At 34.1% G+C, this 25,515-nt stretch overlaps 1 protein-coding gene across 2 annotated transcripts in view; it reads left to right on the forward strand.

The window, feature by feature from the left end:
* LOC144972487 (uncharacterized) overlaps window positions 1–25,515 on the forward strand; it is a 48,596-nt gene that overhangs the window by 3,433 nt on the left and 19,648 nt on the right. Inside the window, exons 1-9 of one of the 2 annotated variants that reach the window (XM_078913763.1) lie at window positions 2,803–2,970; window positions 3,969–4,119; window positions 6,904–7,000; window positions 9,358–9,479; window positions 13,471–13,567; window positions 19,050–19,192; window positions 20,125–20,221; window positions 22,050–22,240; window positions 23,504–23,600. In XM_078913763.1, coding sequence (XP_078769889.1) covers window positions 4,071–4,119; window positions 6,904–7,000; window positions 9,358–9,479; window positions 13,471–13,567; window positions 19,050–19,192; window positions 20,125–20,221; window positions 22,050–22,240; window positions 23,504–23,600 — 893 coding nt within the window. In that variant the 5' untranslated portion in view covers window positions 2,803–2,970; window positions 3,969–4,070. Of the gene's footprint in view, window positions 1–2,802; window positions 2,971–3,968; window positions 4,120–6,903; window positions 7,001–9,357; window positions 9,480–13,470; window positions 13,568–19,049; window positions 19,193–20,124; window positions 20,222–22,049; window positions 22,241–23,503; window positions 23,601–25,515 lie in introns of those variants that run through there. The other variant, XM_078913762.1, reaches the window with a different exon arrangement.

Here is a 25,515-nt window from a genome sequence, read left to right on the forward strand (position 1 = left end):
GTTCCCAACCTACAACGATCGACGAGGAAGAAAACGAAGATTTGTCCTAAGACTGAAGACAGCTCTTCAATTTCTTCTTCGTTAACTTGCTATTATCAACATTAGATCTAAGTGCCTGCTCATTCACTTTTCTGAATTGGATTCAATAGTCTGATGTCACGCACCCGGCAACGGCGGCCATCTTGGTGTCTAAACAAAGGAAATCATTACTTTTTATTCTTCATGCTGGCAGAACTTTTCATTCCCTTTTCATTGCTTGTGATCAGAATGTGTAAAAGTCAAAACATGATCAAATTGATGGGGTTTTTTCCCTCTGGATACGCTTTTAAGCACGCCGGAGAAATTTCTTACGCGTCCGCCATTGTTCCGATAGTTTAGAGCCAGTGTTACTAAGTTACCATACGTCATTAGGAAGGAAGTGACGGTACGACTATTGGATGGTCAGAGTTCCTTGTGACCAATTTCGACTCTTATCGCAGCCGAATAGAACTTCATATTATTTCCACTACTTTGAAAAATCTGGGTTTTGATAAACAACATATCAGCTAAACAAGGAAAAAGATTAATAATAGAAAAGCGATTCTCCGTTGGCCAATTTGGTATAGATAGAATGAAGTTGGCGTCACTCAGTCATTGTTATTGTTTTTTGCCTCAACGTTTATGATTAACTCTCACTAAACTGTATAAACCAGACTATGAAAATTAATGGTTACATAATATAGTTTTGTGTGTTGGTTCGTTATACTTCCGAATGGCTAGGTTCTGAGCTTCTTAGTCAAGCGCATACTATCTATATTAAAGCTAGATACAGAAACGGTGTTTTGCTGAGTATGTAGAAGAAACTAATTTCACCTGGTAGGCGGCATTGCCGAGATCTCGGCATCCACACTGCCCGTAAGCTAGTAATATTGACTGATGGAATTCGTATATTTTCAGTCCAAAAATCCCACCTTTTTGTTTATTTTTGAATGCTTTGCATTATTTCATTCACGAATATACAGACTCATGGAGGATTGTAACATAGATAGATAGATAGATAGATAGATAGATAGATAGATAGATAGATAGATAGATAGATAGATAGATAGATAGATAGATAGATAGATCGATGGATGGATGGATGATGATGATGGATGGATGGATGGATGGATGGATAGATAGATAGATAGATAGATAATTAATTAACAACAATAATGACAATAATAAAATAATAAATAATAATAATAATAATAAATAATAATAATATAATAATAATAATAATAATAATAATAATAATAATAAAAACATAATAATAATAATGATGATGATGAGATGATGATGATGATGATGATGATGATGATGATGATGATGATGATGATGATGATAATAATAATAATAATAATAATATAATAATAATAATAATAATAATAATAATAATAATAATAATAATAATAATAATAATAAGAAGAAGAAGAAGAAGAAGAAGAAGAAGAAGAAGAAGAAGAAGAAGAAGAAGAAGAAGAAGAAGAAGAAAAAGAAGAAGAAGAAGAAGAAGAAGAATAAGAATAAGAATAAGAATAATGATGATGATGATGGTGATGATGATGATGATGATGATGATGATGATGATGATGATGATGATGATGATGATGATGAATGATGATAATAATAATAATAATAATTAATAATAATTAATATATAATAATAAGAAGAAGAAGAAGAAGAAGAAGAAGAAGAAGAAGAAAGAAGAAGAATGAAGAATGATGATGATGGTGATGATGATGATGATGATAATAATAATAATAATAATAATAATAATAATAATAATAATAATAATAATAATAATAATAATAATAATAATAATAACAATGATAATCATAATGATGATAATAATATTATTTATATTATTATTGTTGTTATTGTTATTATTATTATTATTATTATTATTATTATTATCATTCATCATCATCATCATCATCATCATCATTCATCTTCTTCTCTCTTCTTCTTTCTTCTTCTTTCTTCTTCTTCTTCTTCTTTTCTTTCTTCTTCTTCTTATGTTATTATTATTATTATTATATTATTATTATTATTTATTATTATTATTATATATTATTATTATTATTATTATTATTATTATTATTATTATTATATAATAATAATATATATATTATTATTATTATTATTATTATTATTATTATTATTATTATTATTATTATTATTATTATTATTATTATTATTATTATTATTATTATTATTGGCCACAATTGGCCAAACAGCGAATCGTGTTTCTATTATCATTTTTAAAAAATTGACTTTTTTTTTTCACTATCGAGGTTTGCCTAGTCTTGATATTTGGTCTAGATAGACCGTTTAGTCAATTTTGTGTTTATCATAACCGATAAGTTTTTCAATGGATCAACGTGTTAGGAGTTTTTGTCTACCTGAGATTCTTTTTGGCGCCTTTTAAAGTCGAAATTGGCTGCCAGTAACTTTGGTCATCTGGCAATTTTGCCATTTTCATCCAAGATTGCCAGGATGGATTATTGTAGTGCAAACCACGTATTTTGGAATTATTTTTGATGCCTTTGGATAATGGATTTTTAACAGAGAGACAACATCGGAGCCCCTCATCAGCCGCGTATTATCCTCGGTACTTTTCACAGGCTTCATGTCATGTTAAAGTGTTGCTGGTGGCCAGGGACCCCATGTAAAGTGCTTTGAGCATATTTAGTGGATATTGCTATAAAAGCCCAAGTAAAAAAAAAAAAAAAGGAAATTTGGATTATTTTCTTGAAATCTGGATTTGTTTCGTAATGGTTTGGATTATTTATAAAATATTATCTGGCATTCCTTATTTCATTCATTTCCCCTCTTATCAATCTCAAGACCGATGAAATTTAAATTGATTGAAATTGAACAAAGTCAATCAAGTGGATGAATGACTCATGACATGAAGTTTATAATTCAAGAGATTTTTCATCTAGAGAGGTATTTTCACTTGGGCAAAAACATAAGTTCGTACAGTACAGAATTTAGCAATGCGACAAGGCCAAAGAATGCCTCTATCTCGTACTTCTAGCTTTGGGCCAAAAATTCATCATCTCTTGATGTAGATAGTGGTATAATTAATATAGTGAACCTTTAGATTAATTAAATACTTACAAAAGAAGTATATATTATATAATGTTATGTAACTATCATTTTGTATATGTAATTTTTGCATTTCTGCTTGTGTTTGCCCGATGGACGGATACATTTTCCTCCTTTTTGACAAATTGCCATTAATCATTATCATCACAATCACTGATTAGTAGTTCCCACAAAATTTTATTAATCAGACTATACATAAACGTTCATGGATAAATTAATACATATAGTTTTGTCTTTTGGTACATTATATCCGGCTGGTGGATATTATGAGTTTTTTGGATAAACACAATGCATCAATATCTGTCCTTGACTGTAGTTAGAAATAGATGCATGGTTTTTTTTTGTTTTTTTTTTTCCATGGACTGGACACTCACATTTTTGCTCTGATATCTCGTGGGCCAATGGAATTAAATTAGCCTTGCTGGCTGGATCCGACATGTGAGCCACAGGTTGATTAGTCCTATTGTACAGAATGGGAAATCTTCTCTTTTTTTATGTAGGCCTATCAAGGTGAAATTCTCGGTTTTTGTTATTTTCTTACAATTGTCTAAATACTCTACTAATTTACTTCATTTTTTGTTTTGTTGATTTTTTCCCCTTATTAATTATTTTATATAATTTTGCATTTATTATCTGCGCGATTATCTTCGATGCACAGCGTTGCAACTTAATGACAAGACAAGATATGTTTGTTTATTCATGTATATATTTATTTATTTATTTATTCAATCTTTAACCTACCTATTCATTTTGATATTTTATTTTCTTTTATAAAAGGGAAAATATTTTTCATGGATTGAAATCACTTTAAACTTTATTCCCATTTTTTCCCCCAGTTGAATTGATTCCTTCCAACGCCACATTGACATTGCCTCATTACCTTATTCAGGAAATTCAGCAGTCAAAGTCCAAGATACTTTAATCTTACATAATTCAAGATGAATGTCCTCCAATCTTTTGCCTTCATTTTATTTATAACAGTGCTAGGTAAGTTTATCGTTATATTGTGTTCTTTAATTCAAGAAGTTAAAATGGTTGATTTGTTTGTGTGTTTTTATGTGTGTGTGTGTGTGTATGTGTATGTTTGTATGGGAGTTATTTCACCTTTTTGTGTCAGTAAATTCGTTATTTTAAATTTTGTCCTATGTTTTTCTTGTCTCTAGTTCTCTAGTCCTGAAATGGGTCGTTTGTTTATCTGCTCAGTCACTTCAACTTCAACTGTCTTTAGGTCGCAGTGCAAAATCAAATACAAACTCAAAACATATCTTTGTAAGTGGGAAATTTAACATTGAAATAATTGGATGGCTATGACTATGACATTGATATTTCTGTAATGATAAAATGAAATGATGCAGATATCACAAGATGCCCTAGCACCGATGTATTGTGTTGGGAAACAGAAAAAATGGGCATTTAGGTGGAATGGGCATTTAGACGAAGTTGACCGGGAACAAGATGAATACATATGAATATGTAAATCAAGTATTTCAACTGATTCACAATGATTGTTGCACTCCACGTCAAGTGGACCAGGGGTGGGAACCACACCCTTATTGATTTTCCTCAAACTTGGCCCAATTGAAGATACTTATGAGACATGAAGAAAACCAAATTTTCAGTTCAGAATATGAATATTTGAATTTCTTACAATTAAAAAAAAATTTGTATCAAAACTAGTCAAAATGAAATTTGTTGGCGGGTATATTTTGGAGGGGCTATAGCTTTTTTTTGATTATCAAATTAATTCTCTCAAATTTGGTAATCCTGTACACCTTTTAACATAGATTAAATTGTTTGAAAGAAAATGAACATTTTCTTCAACTGTTGGAGTTATCTGCCCTTGAGAATGGCTCTGCGTGCAGTTTGGCAAAAAAACAAAATCATTTTTTTTTTCATAGTTTTTTAAAATGACTTTAATGGTTAATTTTTGGTCATTGATAATATGCATCTCAAAAACTAACATATGGGTCCAACATAATAATATAGCAAAAATATGGGTCTGGTACTGTAATTTATTTGAACAATAAGTCATCGCACAATGCAGCACTCGCCATAATCACAATTTTTTGCCAACTTCGGGGCTCATGACGGTCGAGATGTTGGCTGAGATTCATTTCATAATTTGATATATTGTGTAGATACAAAATTTTCTATAAGCACATGAAAGCTTTCCTTGTATTTTGAGAAAAAACTGAACAAGTGTGTAGGAAAGGTACCAGACAAAGCAACAAAGAAAAATACAAGAAAAATCCATCCCAAAAAATCAGTCCACCAGTCGACTGGGGATCGAACCTCAGACCTGATTACTGGTCAGATGTGCTACCATTATACCACAGAGGCTCCCGAAAGTTGGGCCAATTTTAATACCTATATTCTTCACAAGGGTACACGTTTGACGCTGTGAACCCTCGCTTGCATCAAACAACGCCTACATTGAACACGAGAGGACGAGGACGGAGACATTTGAGTTGCTCCATTTTATTATTTTTTTCACCCTTGTGAAGAATATAAGTATTGAAATTGTCCCAACTATTGGGAGCCTCTGTGGGGTAATGGTAGCATGTTTGACTTGTAATCAGAAGGTCTGAGGTCGATCCCTAGTCAAAGTCGACTGATTTTTTGTGATTTTTTTTCTTTCTTGTATTTAGTATTTATCTTTCTTGCTTTGTCTGGTACCTTTCATACACACTTGTTCAATTCTTTATTTTACAACGGTGCCTGCTCCTTAATTTGTAAACTTGTATTTTGAGGTGCTGCATAGTAAATGTCACCTGCGAAGAAGTTAAATGTCTCAGTTCTTTAATTTACAAAGGGGCATAACTCAACTATTTTCCCCCCCCCCCCCCCCATATCGATTCATATCACACTACACAGCTGACTAACAAAACTTGAAATATTTGGCCTATCAGAAAATGTTAAAAGATAATGAATCCAATGCTATAATTTGTAAACATTTGAGTGTATTCCTCTTAGTGGGACCTGTGTTTGTGTCTGGATGAGACTTTTAGGTGATCTCAAACTAAGTATTTTGATAATGTGCTCTTGGAATCTACATCTGTTTCCTATTTTAACAAAATCCCCTTTGTCTTCCTTTTCTTGGGTGCTTTAATTGTAATTCTAGCACTTTTTACTATCCCATTTTCATCCATTTTACTGGCGCTGATATGACCTTAATGTGTTGAAAGCACCGTAAAACGCTTAAAAACAAACAAACAAACAAGCACTCACAGATTGCAATATACTGCTTGAGATAAATCACTGCAAACATTAAATATAGGTTTTGGTAAAAATAATATATTTTAAAAGTGTTGTTTAAAACCTTCAATTATTTTAGCATCTAATTCCCATTGGAAATTGATCCTGATGTGAGGAGTGAAAAATGATCTTCCACTATACAATTTTATGTGTTAATTATCAAGTAAACATTTTGGACAAATGTTGAAAATTTATTGTTTATTTCAAAATGACTGTACTTATGACCTTATAATTAGAATGTCAAATTTGAACCCTTTATTGTTGTTCCTTCAATACAGCCTGTAATTTTATGATTGTTGACTTTTTTGTAAACAGAAGATAGTTCTCATAATAAATGTTGTCATATGCAGAGTAAATGAAAAGGAGCTGAAGTTTAAGCAGGTTTTTGTCCCCCCCCCCCCCCCCCCCCCTCCAAAAAAAAAATAACAGTAGTAATTGTTTGCTACCTTTAGACAAAATACTGTGCCAAATACTTATCTCTTTTGTAATAAATTGTGTCATAAATCATTTCGATAGATGTCTACCCATCCTTGGGCTGTGACTTTGACAATATCCCTGATTGCCTGCTTAGAAAACCTGACTCATCATTGCCAGATCAAGAATATATTTGCAGGTAAGTTTTAGAAAGGTTTTTGGCGCTAATAAAAGTTATTGTTATTTATTTTTGGTTATTTTTTTCTTTCTTTTCTCACTTTAGACTTTCCTTTCCCCCCTTGGGTAATGTTATAAATTTCCACGACTTTGACTTAAACCACATGCCTTGTGCTCTACCCTAATTCAGAAAAGTGAGTGGAGCAGGCACTTATGTTGATAACAACAAGAGATGAAGTGAGTAGGAAAGTGCCAGAAGACAATAGAGAATAAAAAATTTTGAACCTGCGACCTTACTGGTATGACAACTCCGCCTGGCCGGTGAGAGCGTGACTCTACCGTGTGAGCTCTCCACGCGAAAATTTTTTATTCTCTATTGTCTTCTGGCACTTTCCTACTCATTTAATCTCTTGCTCTACCCTAACCAGAAAAGGACAGTATCTCACAAAAAATCATAAAATCAGTTTTTTCACTTAATCAAAACTCTGGGACACAGAAAAGCTTACAAAGTTGTCAATATGATCATATCTCAAGTATTTTTTAAATTAGAGGCGATTAAAATTTTGCTTGAAACAAAGTACACTGATGTTGTGCTCTTGGAATGTACATCTCTTCTCTATTTTAACCGATTCCCCTTTGTCTCACTTTTTCTTGGGTGGTTTAAGTGTAATTCTAGAATTCTTTGACTCTCCCACTTTCTTCCTTTTTATTGGTGCTGATATAACTTAAATAAGTTGCAAGCGCCCTCTAAACCTTAAAAACAAAAGACAAGGACAAAGCAAACTCATGAGGATATGAAATGCAAACCTCCAGAAATATGTTAGACTAAATTGAAACTTATTGGTTATAATAATGTAACCAAATGGGTTGACTGTGTTTCTTCACTGATTGGCACACCTTATGAGAAGGAAGAATTGTAAATATTCAATTTCCGCGCTAATTAGTTTTCTGACATTGTTTTGCTCTCACATGCAAGGCTGTTCACTGTTCATTATGATTCAGTTGTTACCTTCCACTTTTTGGATTCTACAGCATTATTCACTGATTGTCAAAATTTATCCAATTGGTCTTCTCCATCGAGTAATGAAGTGGCTTATAATCACATTTATTCCATTTTCTTTTTCATCGTTAAATGATTAGGATTTAGCTCTGACACATTCTTTCACTGTTTTCACATTGGGTAAAGTGTTCATGTATCGCAATTCTGACTTGTTGAATACTGATAAAAATGTGACTGTGACAAATAACGTCAACTGGTATGGTGGAAGTTAAAGGTGATAATGCTGATTAATTTTTCAATGTCAGAAACATTCCAGAAGCAGGAATTGGTTACTGTTGGTATTGTTGTATACCATTGAAGATGATCACAAGGTTTTATGGATTGCTTATTCTTAATTTTGACAATCAGTTACTGGTTCGTAAAACCTATGTAGCTTTAAGGAAAAATTACCTCTTCAGTAGATACATTGTTTTTAGCAATGTGTGTTTTTGATGAAGTCGTCTTTTACTTATATGAATGACTTGCTGATTTGATACTCCTTTTGCATTAATGCACTTCCAGTCACTTTTCATTCTTATCACATTGTCTATTGTTATATTCCTCTTGGTACTGACCTAATTTGTTTTATAACTCGTGTCTTCAATTTGTTGAAAAGTTTGAGTCAATTTTTATGGAGCTAATTTACAGGTCTAAACTCAATTTATAAACAGAACACAATAATACTATTTCAGAAGTGGAAAGATTGTCAATGAGATAAATGTTAAAGAAATTTATACCACTCTCCTTTGTATGAGATGAATACATATAAAACTCAGATTTCCAGAAATGGCTGTCAGTGACATAAATGTTAACAGGAAGCAGCTGTTTTGATAGTTTGTGATTAACTCCTTTGCATTTAATTGTTGGAAAACTGTTTAATTTTTCTTCAAATCTTTTAAATCAAACAATATGTGCTCGATGAAATATTATGTTGAAACTATTGTCACAAGTTTTTTGTCAGTATTCTCAAGTGTTGCCTTATTCCCTGTGAATGCACAATTTGATTGGTTGTGAGTTTTTACCCCATGTCATGCTTTTTGAGCAACAAACCAAATGGTATTAAGTCTGACATTTAGAACTTCAAAGGTTTACTACAGATTATCAGGAAAATGTCTCAATCTTTTTGCTTTCTGGTTATGTAAGTTACTATTAATACTTGTCATTCGGTTTTTATATTGTGAAACAAAAAGAACCATGATATATTCAAAGAAACATAATATATTCACAATTTATTTATATATTCTATACATGGTATAAAATATTCATCAGTTTTATGAATCAAAGTAAAATTTGATTACGATCATCATGATGAATTCAAATTCCATTGTTTTTTCTACCAGCAAAGCACCAGCAGTTAAGGATTGTATAAGCAAGAAGGTGGATGGCTGTGAGGAATCAAAGAAAAGGGTAGCGAATAACATTATTTCAGCCAAACTGAACCCAGTGCTGTCTTCTTGCAAAGGTATTGTATTATCTGTTATGTAATCAATGACTTGTCAATTATGAGAATGAAATTTGATGCTCAGACACTTGTAGGACATTATTTGGGCAAGTTTGGATTTGAACCACGTCCTTCTTCGCCTATGCAATCATAAGCAAATTAGCTATTATATAATCAATATATTAAATGAACCACTGCCGACTTTATCTCTGTAATTTCCCATCAATTGTGTGTGAACTGTTCTCTCCTTTTTAAGTGTAGTCATTGATCCTTTATAGCCATAAACCTGTAATAAACTATCACAGTTTCTGTAACTTTACAGACAGTATAACAATTCCTTACTACCTTTTGAGCTAGGACACTTTAACTGTATTGCAAAGTTCCATCAGACCCAGTTTCCTAACCATCACTGGGTGGACATGATTAGGGTGGAGTAAGAAAAAAAACCCTGAGACTTGTGCAGACTTGCCAAGTTTAGAGATTTTTTAAACATAAAATTTGGTTAAATTGGATATTTTGCTCCAGGTTTGTTTTTTTCAAGACAAATTTTTGAGTGAATGTTAGTGACAATGCAGTAATTTTACTTGGAAATGGATATAATATGTGTTCAAATGGAACTACTTCACCAAGCGTAAATTATTAATTATTATAGACCTGTAAATTCGCAGTCAATTAACTGAAATCAGTCAATTCGTCAAATTCAAATATTTTTTAAAAGGGAAGAAAGAAATGAATACAGAAAGTAGAAAGAATTCATGAATCGTAGTCGATTGACTGTAAAGTTAACTAGGAATGTTCCACAGCGCCATGCATAGCTCATGGGCCGTTTATATTAATAATGGATATATATTGCCAAGGCTAAGCGACGCTTTTTAGAATTGCCGTGTCTGAACACACCCCAGTGTATTTTCACACAGCCTTCGTGAAATTATTTTTTCACTTTCGAAACCTGTCGTAGCCAATTTTAACTGAGCCGCCGAGCGATAAATTTCACTGTTTCGTCTAAGCCAAAATTGACCACATTTACTTGAAGGACAGGTAAAGTATGAGAAAGAAAAATTCAAAACACCGGAAGTTCGTTATGTAGACACCTTCAAATCGAAAGTTAAATGATTGCTACAAGCACATCTCGATTGCCTCATGTTGTAAACAAACTGGTTGACCGTTTCTAAGTTTCTTCACTGATTGGGTACCTAATTATAAGGAACAATGGTAAGTAGCCTAATTAATTCCCGTGCAAATTAGTTTTCTGCCATTGCTTTGCTCAAGTGAGCTTGCTGTTTACCTTTCATTTTGATTCTTTGGATTTTACCGCTACGACGAATTACGAAGAAGAGTTTCAGTTTCAGTCAATTTTTTTGAGCTCATTTACAGGTCTATTATTACAGTCCAAGCCGGTATTGGGGACGTCACATTATTGGGACAGTCGCTTTATTGGAACAATTCCTTGGGAACATAATTCTTTCTATGTAAAAAGTCATACCCTTTTCAATTCCCAGCTGCTTAATTGGGATGGTCCACTGCTTAATGGGGACGAACTTTGACAATGATGGTACTCTTAAAAGAGCTTTTTTGTCTTCAATCATTCAAAACGATGGTTTGAAAAATGCAAATTAGTCTAATGGGACTGTCAGTGGAGTGAGTGCTTGTACCGTTCATCAGAGAGGTGTGAACAATAGAATTTACCTGTTTACGTGTTTACCAGCCAATAGAGTGTGTGGTCGAATCAACAACAAACAGTTGTAAACTGCTAAACCAAAGCTAGATTATTGCTGAGTGACCATGCAAAAAATGCTGAGTCAATTAACATTTTTCATGACATTCTGCTTTCAACTCAAATGACGGAGGATGAGCTGATTTCACAAGTGGATTACGTTAACAATCTACAGTGCACTGGTGCCTTAATTGACAAAGAGTTAATTGAACATGCACAGAGCAAAAAAAAATAAAAAAATAGAACAACAGAAAATTGAAGAGTGGAAAAGTAGTGATGAAGAGGACACCCTTCCAATGAATTCATCAGAATAATGTGAAATAGTGAAGGTGTTGAAACGATTTGTCCATGAAAGAATTCTGACCCCTCTGACAAAGTTTGTGGATCAGATTAGTAGTCAAGTGACCGATGAAGTAACCCACAATAGAGTCAAACTGACCACAAGGATTACTATGGCTTTAAAACATGTAAAAAAAAAAAAAGAAAAAACGAAGAACAAACGAAACAAAAAAAACATATAATGGAAACCAATACATCTTTCATTAGAAGTTGTATAGCTAGTCACAAGTCTCGATAAATGCAGAGGGGACCGGTAAAACTGAAAAATTGCTTGATTTCATGGCTGCCGCTCAATTGGGATGATTAGTCTGGAACAGAGACGTCCCAATAAACTGGCTTGCACTGTATTATTATTATTGTTATTATTATTATTATTATTATTATTATTATTATTATTATTATTATTATTATTATTATTATTATTATTATTACAGTGCTCCCTGTTTATAAGCACTTTAGTTACAAGCACGATCCGGCTAGAAGCACGCTCGTGGCACGAAACAGAATTTAGTCAATATAAATTGACTCCTTTATAAGCATGCTAACCGAAAAGGACCCAGCTTATAAGCACGCTCAGTTTTCTGAAACATTAAACATTACTGAAATAAAAGAAAATAAATAAATAACAACAAAGAAAAGTACTTTATTTTTTAAATACAAAAGATTGAAAACAGGGCTAAGAGAAACCATCCAAATACTCTGCATGTAACATATGGTTCACACCTTATTATTCCATCATTAGTTCCCATTGAACAAAAACATTGGACACCTTTGCGATGAAATGAATAATGCACGTACGTCATAAAATCTTTAGTGAGAATAATAGGCGGGCTGGACTGGAAGGGTTTGGGGGGTGAGGCAGAGTTAGGGATGGGAACTTGTTGGAGTTGACACTGGAAGTTTGATAAGGGAAGTGAGGGCTCAGACCGTTAGAAAGTGAGGCCAGAATTATTCACTGTTCAAGAGTAAATTTTATGACTACATTTTGTTTACAGAGGTGGTACTTACGATATGAGGTGAGGTGTGAAGACAAAGTTTGCACCTATACTTCTATTTTGTTCAACATAACTGCACCATGTATCAGAAAGCTCAAATGTCAAACAAACAAATAAAACCATCCATCAGACTTTATCTTCAACTTCATGGCCGAGAGCAGAGTCGGGACAAGTTAAATAAATAAAGGATGCATCCAATCAAAAATCAAAGAAGCAACAATCATCAGCTTCTTTATCCCTTGTCCAGCAGCTGTATGGCAAAATGCTGTTGCATATTGTGGCAGAAGTGAAAGAATTTGTTTACCCTTTAAAAATATGAAATCAAAAAGAAAAGAAAAAAATTTTTTAAAGACTTTATTGGATCAAATTAATCCAAAACTGCAATCAATTATGTAAATGTGAACCTCAGATGAAAAAAAAGGTATTTTTACCATAATATAAGCGTTGAACCAAGATTCAGCAAAAAACATATGTTAAAATGCTTAGAAGCAAGATCAGGCTATAAGCATGCTTTGCTTGATTCCTGGGGACTGTGCTTATAAACGAAGACAACTGTAATATTATCATTGATATTATTATTATTATTATTATTATTATTATTATTATTATTATTATTATTATTATTATTATTTTTATTATTATATTATTATTATTATTATTATTATTATTATTATTATTATTATTATTATTATTATATTATTATTTGTTGTTGTTGTTGTCATCATCATCATCGTCATCATCATCATCGTTGTTATTATAATTGTTATTATTATTTTATTTTATTATTATTATTATTATTATTATTATTATTATTATTATTATTATATTATTATTATTATTATTATTATTATTATTATTATTTTTATTATTATCATCATTATTATATTATTATTATTATTATTATTATTATTATATTATTATTATTATTATTATTATTATTATTATTATTATTATCAATAATCAGATAATAGTGGAGATCTGTATTGCCAGTCATATTATACAACGACCTGTAAGAGACACTTGAACAAATCTGAAGATATGGACTACAGTGAGTTTTGCAGGTTAGTAAAAGTTACTGATATTAATAATTTCTATATATGTGTGTTTAGTAGAGGATAGATGCTTAATGCATCCTCACAATGGTCATTGTCATCGTTTTGTATTTTGTTTGTACACAATGCCTCTATTTAGTATATCACCTGACATTTTTAAAGCTTATATTATGAGCATTCACTATGTTTTTATGTTGATAGATGGTGGGGTTTCACGTGTACTACCAGTGCTATTAACAAATGTCAAGGATTGCTTTGTTGGGTGACTGCATCTGGTTGGATGCATCTTTGTACCCTTCATTTATATCATGTGTTCAACATTGATGCCAAAACTCTGGTTTCACCGGGAAATAATTCGGTCTGGAGCAAAACATTCTGGGTTATGGGCAACTTCTGTCAAATTCCGATGTCATATTGTCACTCTCCCCCCTCAACAACTACCTCCACCACCCACATCATCTTCACTGCCACACCTACTTTAACCACCACCACCACAATATCATCACTACGAATACTATTACATCTATGACCATCATCATCACTACTGCAACCACTACAGCCACTACATCATCATTGCTACCACTACTACTACAACCACCACCACCACCTCATCATCACTCCCACTACTACAACCATCACCACATCATTATCACTACCATAACTACTACAACCACCACCACATCAATATCACTACCGCCACTACTACAATCACCACCACCACACTATCTCGACAACTACTGCAACCACACCACCACAACATCATTACTAACAATACTATTACATCTACCATCACCACCACATCATCATCTCTACCACTACTACTTCTACAAGCACCATCACCATAGCATCACTACCACTATTACTACTACAGCCACCCCCACTGCATCATCGTCACTATCACTACTGCAACCACACTACCATATCATCATCACTATCACTACTACAACCGTCACAACCACATTATCATCACTACCACAATCACCACACACACATCATCATCACTACCACTTCAACAACCAGTACTACCAAAACTACTGCAAACCACCACCACCACCAAATCATCTTCACTACCACTACTGCGACAACCACTACCACATCATCAACTACTACTCCTACTGTTACTACTACTACTACTACTACTACTACTACTACTACTACTACTACTACTACTACTACTACTACTACTACTACTACTACTACTACTACTACTACTACTACTACTACTACTACTACTACTACCACCACCACCTCCACCACATCAACATCATACCTCTACTACTACAACCATCACCACCCACGTATCATCATTGCCACCACCACCTCAACCACCACCATTAGGTTTTGGAGCTTTACTTCATTTGAAACATAGGGACTTTGGGATGGTGTTTGGTATTGTGTTTACATATCGTACAGTTCTTATTAGTTAGGATCTGTTAAAAACTATAGGATATGTAAAAACAGTGCCAAATGCCATCCCAATTCCCATTTCTTGTATGCAGAAATTTCTCTTTTGACATTGAAATTCCCCTGAGCGATATCTGAAATTCATGTGAGCCAAATTTTAAATTGGCATCTCTGTGTTTAATTACATTAGAGAAATATACTCATGTCATTTTCATTAACGTTTACATTCCACCATCATCGGACAGCAAGAAATTCAGGACATTCAAATAAAGTCATCTGACGCCGTATTGATGGTCATAAGTGGTTTTAACCACTGCAAAGAATTCACGTTCCCGGGACTACATCAATACATGGACTGCCAAACAAGGGACAAAATTACATTAAATTTATTTTGTGTTATGTCAAAAACAGTTGTCAATGTTCACCATATGCTCTACTAGGTTTATTTGACCACTGCATGTTCTTGCTAGCTACTCCCCACCTTTCGCCCTGTTTTTAAATGTGTAAAACTAGTAAAGAAAAGTGTACAGATTTAAAATGGAAGTGTGTGTGAAGAGTTGCATTGTGAAGAGTTGCATGGTTGGGTTGAATGCACTGACTGGAATGTTTTTATCTAATCATGTGATAGTGTTGATGAGCTGAATGACTGTGTGTGTGAGTGAGTTAGTATTTAAAGTTTTGTGAACAGCTTGTGTGTGTAAAAAAGAAATAAGTCTTTATCCTAACAACAAGTCTTGGATAACAAAAGATCTAAAACTTTTGTTAAACCAAAAGAAAAAAACTCTCTTTACTTGTGGAAACAAAAATAATCTTAAAACAAAACAGAGATGTTGAGAAAATTATAAAAATGAAATTGAAAAATGATTTTCTTCTGGGGATATCAAAAACACGTGGCGGGACTTAAAAAAAAAATAAAAATAATAACGCATAATTTCTATATTGCCCCTTTCCACCAAAAGTGCTCTAAGGCGCTTATACAAAGACTATCAACTATTATCCAAAGCCCACGATTATACCAGATGACATCGAAATTGAACTTTAAACTAATTTTATTCACGTTTTGACACAATAAACAAATTTGACATTGAAAACAAAGAACATGAAATAGACGGAGAATTGGAAGAGATAATGACTATTAAAGTCAAGTGAAAAAGAAACGAGATTCATATTTTCGAAGCTGCTTAGCTGGATGGGCTGATATGACAATTACTAAAGGAATGTGCCATCCAATCCCTTTCGATCCCTGCCATTTGGAGAACGGCAAAAATGATTCCTGTTAAAAAAAAAAGAAAGAAAAAAATTTAATCATTGTATGATCTCAGACCTATTGCACTGATTTCAATAGTCATGAAATCTTTAGAAAAACTCGTCCTTATTAAAATCAGGAATCAGTTTAGAGTATTTAATAAATGAGCCACAAGGACTCCAAATTTAAAAAACAAAATAATACAAATTGGTGGGATTATGGGAGGAGGAGGATGTTTCTTTTTTACGAAACCTGACAAAGTTATGGGAACTGGGCAGTAGTGGGGAGTGAACCAGGGACTCGGGGAAGTGTATACCAGTGGGCAGTGAACCTGAGACTGAGACTATGGTAGGAGGAGGGTGTTTCTTTTTTATGAAATCTGCTGAAACCGACCAAAGTTATGGGAAGTGGGCAGCAGTGGGGAGTGAATCTGGGACTAGGGGAAGTGTATACCAGTGGGCAGTGAACCTGAGACTGAGACTATTGTAGGAGGAGGGTGTTTCTTTTTTATGAAATCTGCTGAAACCGACCAAAGTTATGGGAAGTGGGCAGCAGTGGGGAGTGAATCTGGGACTAGGGGAAGTGTATACCAGTGGGCAGTGAACCTGAGACTGAGACTATGGTAGGAGGAGGGTGTTTCTTTTTTATGAAATCTGCTGAAACCGACCAAAGTTATGGGAAGTGGGCAGCAGTGCTGCCGTTTTATTAAAGAACACAGTATGTGCTATCTGGTTAACATTGCATTTACTGTGTTTTTAAAAACAAAGGCAGAGTGGGGAGTGAACCTGGGACTTTGGGAAGAGGATTTCCGAGTTAAATGAACCTCAGACCATGGGAGATTGATATTAGTGGGAATTAAGGCTGGACTATGGGAGGTGGGCACCAATGGGGAATGAACCTGGGACTACGAGAGGATGATACCAGTGGAGAGTTAAGCCAGGAATATGGGAGTTGGACACCATTGGGCAGTCAAGCTAGGAGGTGGGCACCCGTGGAGAATGAACACAAGACTATACGTATAAGATGAGATACAAATGGCGATTGAACCTGGGACTGTGAGAGGTGGACATCAATGGAGAGTGAACTCAAGGCTAAGGAAGAAGATACCCTGTGGAGAGTGAAACCCAGACGATCTAATGTTAAAACAAGTGAGGAGGGAACCTGGGTCTATGGGAAATGGACACTTGTCGGGACCGAAGCTAGGAATGTGGGAGGTGGGCACCATAGGGGAATGAACCAGGGATATGGGAAGTGGATATTGGTAGATAATGAACCTAGGACTACAAGAGGTTTTGGAAAGTTGAAATACCCTTCTGGGTTCAATCCCCACTGGTGTCCACTTCCATGAGTCCCTGGTTCACTCCCCACTTCTGCCCACTTGCCATAAATTTGGACGGTTTCTGTCTGTTTTGGAAAAATGGGTTCACTCCCGAAAGGTGTCCACCTTCCATATTCCCGGGTTCTCTGTCCACCTGTATCTACCTGTCATAGTCCCAGGTTCATTCCCAGTGGTGCCCACCTCCTATAGTCTTAGGTTAATTCCCCTCTTGTACTCACCTCCCATAGTCCGACTTAAATTCCCACTGGTATCCATCTCCCATGGTACCATGTTCAATCCCCACTAATGTCCACTTACCGGAATCCCTGGTTCACTCCCCTCTGTTTTCCAAATACCATATTCCCGGCTTCATGATCCATTAGTATCTTCCCATAGTCCCAGGTTCATTCCCCATTGTTGCCCACCTCCTACAGTCTCAGGTTCATTCTCCTCTGGTAGCCACCCCCCCCCCCCCCCCCCATAGTCTGGCTTCAATTCACACTGGTGTCCATCTCCAGTAGTCCGAGGTTCATTTCCCTCTGATATTCTCCTCCCATTGTCCTAAGTTCACTCCCTTGTGGTGTCCATTTTGCCGAATCCCTGGTTCACTCACCACTGCTGTCTACTTCCCATAACATTGGAAGGTTTCGGCAGGTTTTGATAGGTTTCGTAAAAGTGAAGTACTCTTCACGGTTCACTCCGCTTTGATGTCCAAATTCCATATTCCCAGCTTCACTCTCCACTGATATCTACCTCCCATAGTCCCAGGTTCTTTCCCTATTGGTGCCCTTCACCTGTAATCTCAGGTTCATTCCCTTCTGGTGTCCACCTCCCATAGTCCAACTTCAATTCCCACTAGTATCCGTCTCCCATAGTCCCAGGTTCGTTTCCCTCTGATATCTTCTCATAGTCCTAGGTTTCTGAAAAAATAAGTAACCTGTGTTCACTCTTCACTGGTGTTCCCAGCTTCACTCTCCACTGGTATATACCTCTTGTAGTCCCAGGTTCATTCCCCATTGGTGCCAACCTCCTATAGTCTCAGGTTCACTCTTCTCTGGTGCCCATCTCCCATAGTTTGGCTTCAATTCCCACGGTATCCGTCTCCCATAGTCCCAGGTTCATCTCCCTCTGATATCCTTTTCTTTTAGTCCCAGGTTCACTCCTCACAGGTGCACTCCCCACCGGTGTATACTTCCTCGAGTCCATGGTTCACACCCCACTGCTGCCCACTTCCCATAATTAAGTTGGGCTTCGTCAATTTTTGGCCATTTGGTAGATTTTGTAAAAAAGAAACACTGAAACAAACTGGGCATGATGAATAAGTAAGTGAGAAATTGTTAAAGTGAATACACTACATGCTAGATAACTGGACTATAAGTTAAATGAAGTGACTGCATAACATAATAGAACATTTGTAAGGCAATGAATTAGAAACATGGAAAAAACCCCAGAACAGATAGACAAACAAAGCAACACAAAATTCATGATTTCTTTTGATTTCTTTCTACTTTATTTTTTTTCAGTCAAAGTAAAAAGGTATTCGACTGCATGACAGGGAATATTGACAGTTGCTCTAGTGACTTGAAGAATACGGTTCTTAATTCGCAGATGGTTGCCAGTCTTAAGGAAGATATAGCCTTGTGCACATACCACAAAGCAAATCCTGGCAAGTTTTCTTTGATTAATTTAATCCCATTTTGCTTGGTAATGATACACCTTATCTGAACATCAATGGATGAATTGATTTTTTTTTTTTTTAGTATTATATTGTAACAAAATAAAGCAATGCTTTGTTTAGTTAGTGATCAGATGGATGATAACATACATATAAGTTTGAGATATTTATTGAAAGGTGTAATTCATCTAAATGGTAGCAATTTAGAATAATCTAAGGTTTGAGACAAAAAATACTAATTCCATTAATTGTTATAAGAATACCTTTGATATGGACCGTATAAACACAACATTTGAATATAACATTGGATATTATTTACATCCTATATATCACACTCTTAAATGTACAAAACATCAAATGAATGTTGATGGGAAAATTGTACTGTGACTCTTGATTATGATATATACTTATTTATGTGTCATATATTTGATCATTTGAAACAGCGAAAAATACTGAAAATTGCCTGTTAGATAAATATTCCTTAAGACACAATCTAAGATGGCTTGGAGATTTCAGTAGACAATCAACTGTCTTTTTGTCTAGAATTCAAGTAGTTTTATGAAATTAATTCATTTTCTTGACCAAACTAAAATACAGAAAAGTATAAATAATACAACTATGTTTTTGAAATTTTGAAATCTCTATAAAGCAGCTCTGCAGTTTACAGTTTGAGTTAATTGAAAATAAAACCCAAGAAACAAAACTGAATGTAAACGATATCAACATCAAATTACATTTATTAATTTATAAATAGGTCTTAGTCAATCCCAGCTGGAAAAGATTTGATTTTTTGTTTTTTTGTTACATGCTTTTATTTCAAGTGATGACATTATACTTCTCTATTTATATGAAGATCAGGTATCTTAATTTTTTTAATGATTCATATTGCCAAAATTCAGAAAATTTTATGTCATTAATTTCAGAGGCCTCCAGTTGTTCAGCTCAGCAGATTTGGAATTGTCGTGTCCCGGTTATGAAGTTCTCTGGCAAGGAACACAGCCAACCGAAAATTTTTTGTTTGTGAGTAAAGATCAGTTTGAGTCTGCAAACAAAAATAATGAATTTGCCTTCATGGTATTTTATATATACAACACAAGATTGCCAATTTACGAAATTCAGTATGTTTAAACACCTCAGTATATTTTCCAATCACCTGCTGATTGGAAAAAAAGTCAGTACATAATGTATTTTTACTGGAATTCAGTTCTCAAATAACAGCCAGTTTTATTTTCTTCTCCCACCCACTCCCTTCCATTGTGTCTGCTCTATGCCCAACTCTTTTACATGGATATTTGAAGTATGGCTAGACATTTTGTTATAATTAGTACCTAAAGTACATACCAACATTATGACGTAACAAAAGGTCACGAAGGTGACAAATGGCCTATTCTATCAGCTTCAGTGTGCTTATATCAAGCCGACACCATTTGCATAAGAACTGAAGTTCATCTAGACATCTTACAAGAATATGTACTTATGGATGGATAGACACCCTGTATTCTGATTAGCATCTTATCCTAAGGGTAGCAAACTGTCCATTCAATAATACAGATCCAGGATATACTCATACTGAATCTAAACGATTTGGGGGGGTAGGGGGGGGCGGGGGGTTGGGGGTGAGTAAGGGGTTAAGGCCACTTAAATGTCACACTTGGGCACTAGCGCATGATCATTTGATCATTATTCCGTCCAAGATGGACACACTCTAATGCCAAGAAATATGTATCAATACCCATAACAAATACATAGAGATGATTTACAATGGAAAAAAAAAAATCTTCCTTCAAAAAAGGAACAACACTTTTTACTGTTCCCTATTCGTTAAGGATCCCAGACAGAGCTAATGAAAATTTAAAACCTAGCAATATCATATCAGTATCAGAAAATTTTGACTCTAACAAAAATTTGAGATACTTTATGAATTCAGCAGGTCTGGCTTCCTATTACCTGTGTTATTTTTCATCTCTGTGCATTATCTTGCACAATATTTAATCTTTTATGCATTTAGCTTGTAGTTAAAGCTATCTTTCTGCCAATGTGCAAAAATGCGTGTTCCCGGATGTTCACTTGATTTTTTTTTGTCAAAGCCAGTTTGAAAATAATTGGATCTCTTCCCTGGAGTACTGCTTACTTGTTGACGTGAATTACATTTCATTTTGAATGATTATGTTGGATCATTTTCATACATAAATTGGCAAGCAAAAAAGTTCTTAAAAAGGAATTTAATATCATTTTATTGTATATATATATATATGTTTTGTGCGGCTATGTGGTCTTGTGGTATGACACTCGCTTTCGGATCGGAAGGTCCCGAGTTCGAGCCTTGCTTGGCGCATAGTTGAGTCCTTGGAAAAGGCTCTTTACTCACATTCTCTGACCGTACTCAGGTGTAAAATGAGTACCTGACCATTAACAGCATTGTCTCTGTCCGAAAAAATGTAATATCGCCTAACAGGTGTCCTGTCTCGTTCAACATGTTACGTGTTGCTGTTGGTCAGGGACCCTTTGTAAAGTGCTTTGAGCACATTTAGTGGATATTGTGCTATATAAAAGCTCAAGTTTGAGCTCATGTTTTCAAAATCAAAAAAGGTTTTTTTCCATGACTATCAAAATACTTTATGAATATACTGAGAGAAACCCATTTTGAATATGTTTGTCTCTTACAGTCAGTTCCTACTTATATGCCATTTGTTATGGCTTGCATCATAAAAATGCAATTTGGATTGGGTTTTATTTTTTCTATCTTTTAGTAAAGAATTGTTTTAAATGCATATTCTGATGATCTGTAAGGGCATTATGACATTGGAATGTTGATCAGAAAATGTTAAATTTTATTTCCCTTTTCAAGCGATGCTCTGGTGGCTGCTTACTGCGAGTTAAGACAGATAGACCACTGCCCTGATAGTTTGAAAGAACAGCTCAGCATTACCATTGGAAAGTTGGAAAAGACTCGTGACAAATGTCAGCCATATGTACCCTTTACACCCACACCACCGCCAACAACACAAAAGCCAGTCCAAATACCTAAACGCATCAAGGGCAAGTTTGCAAATCCATGTTTTATCCTATAAGGGCATCCTGATAGTTCCAATTTATAGACAAATACCGTCACAAGCAAAGGGCTGTTGTTGGTCTCAGGTTCCTTGCTGTGATTGGTTTGCTGTGCGTGTTAGATTTAGTAGAAGTTGTCATGGCCTTGGGCGACAATAAACATAATAATTATGGATAATTTTTGTTTATTTATATACTTTATGTATCACAGATTTACTTCTATTTTAGATATTATATTATTTATGGACCTTCACACCATTCTTTTGAGATTATTGTGATGCAATGATTCATTTTTTAATCTTTACCACATAATGACTATTCTTTAACAATTATATGCAACTATATTGTTCTGCAACAACGCTACTACTTCATTTTTACATGCTTACAAGTCTTTTGTTTGTTGACAAATCTGGCTTACAAAATTGAAAAGAGAAGTCCTTACAGAACTGAGTTTATTGTTTTCTGGAGAGTGTCAAATGTACAATAGCAGTTGCTTGCTAACCTTTGGACAGGTGTGTTGCAAAATACTTTCAACCAGATCTAATAGACTTAATCACTGCTAGAGGGTCATAAAAAATCTCAACCGTACAAAAGACTGATACCTGACCCTTTACTTGTGAAGTGAGTGCTCTTTCCACTAAATTACTATTGTGACCCTCAAACCGTCTCAAGGGTCTGTAAGTTGTTGAATTATGGATAATGCATATTAAAGAAAATACCTTCAACAAAAGCTAACGTAGGATGTTTTCTCCCCTCTGTATATTGTCATTTATCTAAAAGATAACAAAAATATCATGATAATTTTGCCCTTGTTTTTAAATGTTTATCACTTGCTAAGGCACTCAATGCCATTCAGATACAACAAATTGGATCCAATAATGACATGAACAATCCCATTTAAAAGTAATAGTTTGTAAACTTGGCAAAACCCATTCAGTGAGACTGGTTCAACTTAATCCTACCCTAAGTCCTGTACATTTTATTGCACCGTATTCACAGGTGTTCTGTTTTGATAGGAATTTAAAACTTGTAAACTTAATGCACTTTTCTTGTTTTCACCTGGAGGTATAATTTTCATTTGTCATTCTTAACTTCTAGTTAATAAATAAATAAATATATATATGAACATTTATATAACGCTTATTATCGGGTCTGCCATGCTCAATGCATTACACAAAGTTTCATTTATATCTAGTGATAGGAATTCCTCTAGCATGTCAATAACAAATTTTGTTTATTTTACTAAACCAGTTGACTTGTTCTGTACGGTGAATGATAATTCAGAATGCCTGAATCCCAAGATTGAATATAAAAACTATGCTGTAAAGATCCTTGATGACTGGTGTCCGTAAGTATTCAACATTTTATTCTACATCATTTTCATTCAATATAATTTACCATTTAATTAGAGAGGGCAGCTCTTTTTGCATATTTATAATATGGTGACAATATTCGTTAAAGTTCTATAACTATATGTTTGGGGGTCTACTCATTTCATTGAAAGCAAAAATATTGTTCAAGATACAATGTATGATTATCAAATTCCTCATAGCTAAAATATTAGAGTTATCATTTGAGTGAAGTGACCAGTTTTAAAAATAAATAGACCTTCATACTCGACAGCTTTAAGGTAGATCGAAGGAAATATATTTTGATTGCTATCATTTTCAAGAAGTTTGTCATTACATTCACTCTAACTGACATTTTCCTGGACTGATTTCTATCTGTCTATGTTTGGGTGTGTGTTTTGTATGTGGGTTTTTGTATTTGAGGCTGTGCCAAAAGGTCGTTTTTGTGACATTCGCAATACTAAGCTATTTGCAAAAAAATAAGCAAAAAATACGCTTTTTTTTCAGTTTCTCTAAGTTAAACAATGAAAAATAAACCAAAAGCTGACACTCTAATGTCAAAATTATAGTACTTATAGCTTTTTAAGGGTTCAAAAAAGTCTGGACAAAGTTGATACTCTATCTTAATGCTGGGCAGGGTTCCGTTAAAGTAATCAGCAATCGTGGATCTTCCTGGCACAACGATTACACTGATCTTCAAATGAAATCCGCAGGAGTAATCATAACCCTTGGATGTCATTCAGATGTAAGCGAAATCAATGAGAGACGGGGAGAACCGTTGATGAAATAATAATAATAATAATAATAATAATAATAATAATAATAATAATAATAATAATAATAATAATAATAATAATAATAATAATAATATAATAATAATAATAATTATTATTATATATAATAATAATAATAATAATAAAAATAATAATAAAAATAATAATAATAATAATAATAATAATAATAATAATAATAATAATAATAATAATTATATAATAATAATATAATAATATATAATAATAATAATAATAATAATAATACAGTCCTCTCCAGATAATTGCAACACCTTGGGATCAGCGAAAATGTTGTGATTAACCGAAGTTGCAATTTACCGAAGTTGAGTTTCCAGTCCACTATTGCAACATTTTACACATATATTGTAGTTAGTTGTAACTAGATGTAAATATTTATCTTATTCCACCACAGACTGGGCAATATGATTGAATTAAAAATCATATGGCAGACCTGTAAAGAGTTTATCAAGCAAAAGCAGCTTTGATGCAAGTTGACATCTTATTCAGATTTGATTCACTTTAATCTTTTGTTCTCAATATTTGTAAGAGTCAAAAAGATTAGCCGTGATGAGAGACAATGCACAGTTGTCAATCCCAAAACAAAGGATATCGTTCAGTCTCTCTTTACAACTGTCATTGTCTACCTGTTGTGAAGGCTATTCCCAGCCCCTTGCCTCCTATCTAATGGTCACAGATGACATCACAAACCCATACTGCAAAGCCCATCCTCTTTTGTCTCTTATATAGAGTGGTAACACACTACTACCTGCTCACTCTCGGTTTTTCAACTGCCACAGTTTCTTCCATTTTGAAATCATGATACTTTGTTTGATTTCTTGTATTTACCACTTTTTGAGAGAGCAGGCGCAGCTTCTAATTCTTCTCACACTACTATGGTATGACAATCGACCCAATCAGCGATAATTTGTTGCGATTATCCGAAGTTTGTTTTAATTAACCAGTGACTTTTATATAGAATTAATTCCATTTCTTGGGAAAGGTTGCGGTTGCGATTAACTGAGTTGCGATTATCCCGAGTGGGCTGTAATAGAGATGCGCCTTACAATAAAAATCCAATTCATTGAATAATAATATAATTATAAAATACAACATAAATAGCGTG

Source organism: Berghia stephanieae, chromosome 5, assembly GCF_034508935.2.
Source record: "Berghia stephanieae isolate SIO BIC M18660-M18661 chromosome 5, UCSD_Bste_1.3, whole genome shotgun sequence".
Lineage (NCBI taxonomy): Eukaryota > Metazoa > Mollusca > Gastropoda > Nudibranchia > Aeolidiidae > Berghia > Berghia stephanieae.